Genomic DNA, 2,971 nt, shown 5'->3' with positions numbered 1-2,971 from the left:
AGGTTTGAAATTAAAATAAGAAAATGACCTGGGCAGAATAGCCTGCAATTAAAATTATAAATTAATGTGAGGAGAAGATTTGTATTAAAGATGTCCTTGAAGATGGCTGGAATAGCCGAAACGTTGGACTAATAAGAAATAAAGTGTTGAGACAGTATTGGATACAATTTTGTGGTTTTATTTAATAAATAATTACCTTGTCTCAAAAAATTTTGAAATAATATTATTTAAGTTAAAAAATGGATTTTATGTTAACTATGTTATGCTAACTAACTCATATTCTTTCAGTTATGCATTTAACATCCTCTTAGTCCGAGAAAAATCTTATCTTTTTTGTTTTCTACTTTTGTGTTTTAAGTTATTGTAGTTAATAAAGATCTCACTAAAGCCATGTTAAATAATGAATCAATCCAATTTTTGTTATAATCTTCCATTTCAGCATTCAGCAAAAACATATGAAAAAGCATTTTAGTCTTAAGAACATTAGCAATGCTTGTATTCGAGATACAAGTATAGTTGAGTTTTACCTCGCTATAGTTATTAATAATTTGACCGAAGTTTACATAATGTTATTTAGTTAAACATAAAGTAGTTGTTTAAATAAACCTTAAGAAATTGCTTCATCCAGTTTGACCTTGGATATTGGAGGACCTGTGATGGTAAGTAGAAGTTTGATACCTCCGATTATTGTATGTTATAAGCTGTTGTATCTATATTAAATTTGGAATTCCTACATTTTAAAATATTTATAATTCATTCGTTTCGTCTATAGTTATGTTTTTTACAATTAACAGTTGATTTTTAATGCCTTTTTTGTTTGTACCGATAGAAAAAATGGATGCGTTTCTTAATAGAAAGGTCAATAAAGAAGAAAAACAGGAAGCAAAAATCTCTAAAGAATCTAAACCAGAATTACCTAATAAACCATGGGTTGAAAAATATAGGCCGAAGACTGTAGATGATGTTGTAGAACAGACTGAAATTGTTTCTGTTCTGAAACAGGTATTGTAATTATTATCAGATGTTTATACTTAAGGTAAAGTCCATGTATCCTGAATGAACAATAGATATATGTTGCTTCATATTATTTAGAGTCTGTTGACATGAATAAGTACACTGGTGTCATATATATATTATTATATATGTATTTGTGTGTGAAAAAAAATCCTAATTTCGGATCTAAAATTAGTACTACAGTTTTAATTGGTTTCAAAACTCTGACAGTGGTAAATTAAAGGAAGGAGGTGGGAGGGGTCAGGTTTTAAAGATTTTGATGTAGTCATCAAGATTCAATCAGGATGCTCCTACAGAAGATACCATATCCTCAAATTTTCAAGGTGATGCACAAATTAGGCTTGGGCTCACCCTTAATCAAGCAATAGTCATTGCCAGATGCCACAGGATACTTATCACATGTTTAGGCTTATATGAATGTTTAGCTTTGTTTAACTGTAAAAACTAAAGGGATTATCTCCAATAGGGCAAGATAATTATTTGGTAGCCATTAGTAGCTAAGGGAGTTGAGGCGTCACCTTAGTAACTCTAGTAGCACCAGTTCTAATCTGGTCTGGAAGATTGACTTATTTCGTTGTGGTCTCATTGAATGAAAACGTGACCTTCCCACTCTGGTTTGGAATAGGTTGGTCACCTTTAGATTAACCACATGTTAGAAATGACCTGGCAAGGATAAAAAAAAAACTAATTATTTATTTAGTTAACCTTTACTTCAATGTAGTCATTATAAAGTATGTAGCTTCACTGATTATATTCGTTGAATTGGCCTCCTTGGTAATATCTTGTTTATACGAATGAATATATTTTCATAATATTGCTTTTACTTCGAATAGTTTGGGCAACTCTAAACATAATTAAAGTGATAGCATTGTGGAAAATATAGTAAAATAAGCCTTAACTTGTTGGGCCTATTAACAAAGAAATCTCAAAACAGTTGAGAAGCTCTGAATATTTAATGTAAGAAGGGTTAACTGAAATATAGCTAGGAATATCATTAAGGCATATGGGTTTGAATGGCAGTAAGTAGAGCGCTGTGTGTAGGCAGCGATTGGTAGTATCTGCATCTTACCTTTGGGTTTGCCAAGACTTTAATTATAATTTATTTTATTCAAATGCATTAAGGAGAAAAAGTATAAATACCTAGTGATAATATAATGGTATCTAAGGGTTTACTAATAGTTTTATAAATGAGTACCTTTATTTTCTTTGTTCAGTATTAATTTGCTTTTATAGGTAATCTGCTCTTGCATTATCAGTTTCTTAAAAAAATATTCCTTATTTTCTCTAAATAATAATGTAATTAATAAATTTTGGCTTTAGATCCTTGAAGTAAAAATCAAAATTTAATATTAATAGGAATATATTTAGGAATAGGAATGAAAGGAAACTATTTAGGACTTGTGTAAAATTAGATCACTAAGAGTTAAAAAAGAGAATACAAGCCTATGAGATCCAAAGTAGCCTAACCTACAAGATCTTGAACATAATAATATTGATTTTTTTATTCATTCAGTGCACCACATTAATAGTATTTCATGCTTTAAAAACATAAGTTCTTTTATATCTCAAATATTCTGATGGATAAAAATGCTTAGTCTATCCAAAAATTATGTTTTTATTCAAAATGTAATACAATTGAGGTATGGAAATGGAAAAAATTGTCAGTGCCAGAAATACGAAAAATTAGGTTTTGACAGGATGACGATGAAGCAAGTAGCACTAATCGGCTGGTAGTCACAAGAAGTTCCTGTCTTGAACGGTTTAGTTCCTAAAACTGTCATTTTTAAAAATGATTTTAGAAGAAATAGCGTGGCCAGCTATCTGTTTTTTTCCTAATCTGGATTATCTCTCTAGGAAGTCTGGTGAGTCAATTTTTTATAATTCTTTGAGGTTTATTACTTCCATCATTTTCAATAAATAATTTATTTACTCATTAACATTGTACAACGTTTCGGGA

The 2,971-nt window shown here is 29.9% G+C and overlaps 1 protein-coding gene across 3 annotated transcripts in view; it reads left to right on the top strand.

Annotated features, from left to right (window-relative positions):
- Positions 1-2,971, top strand: part of LOC106682141 (replication factor C subunit 4) — an 8,813-nt gene that overhangs the window by 997 nt on the left and 4,845 nt on the right. For 2 of the 3 annotated variants that reach the window (XM_014422842.3, XM_014422841.2), the window contains exon 2: positions 830-1,002. In XM_014422842.3, the coding sequence (XP_014278328.1) occupies positions 835-1,002 (168 nt within the window). In that variant the 5' untranslated portion in view covers positions 830-834. Of the gene's footprint in view, positions 1-310; positions 660-829; positions 1,003-2,971 lie in introns of those variants that run through there. The other variant, XM_014422843.3, reaches the window with a different exon arrangement.

This window comes from Halyomorpha halys, unplaced genomic scaffold, assembly GCF_000696795.3.
Source record: "Halyomorpha halys isolate HHAL.00 unplaced genomic scaffold, Hhal_1.1 Scaffold390.1, whole genome shotgun sequence".
Classification (NCBI taxonomy): domain Eukaryota; kingdom Metazoa; phylum Arthropoda; class Insecta; order Hemiptera; family Pentatomidae; genus Halyomorpha; species Halyomorpha halys.
Note: the sequence above shows the minus strand (reverse complement) of the source record. Positions and strands in the feature narration are given on the sequence as shown.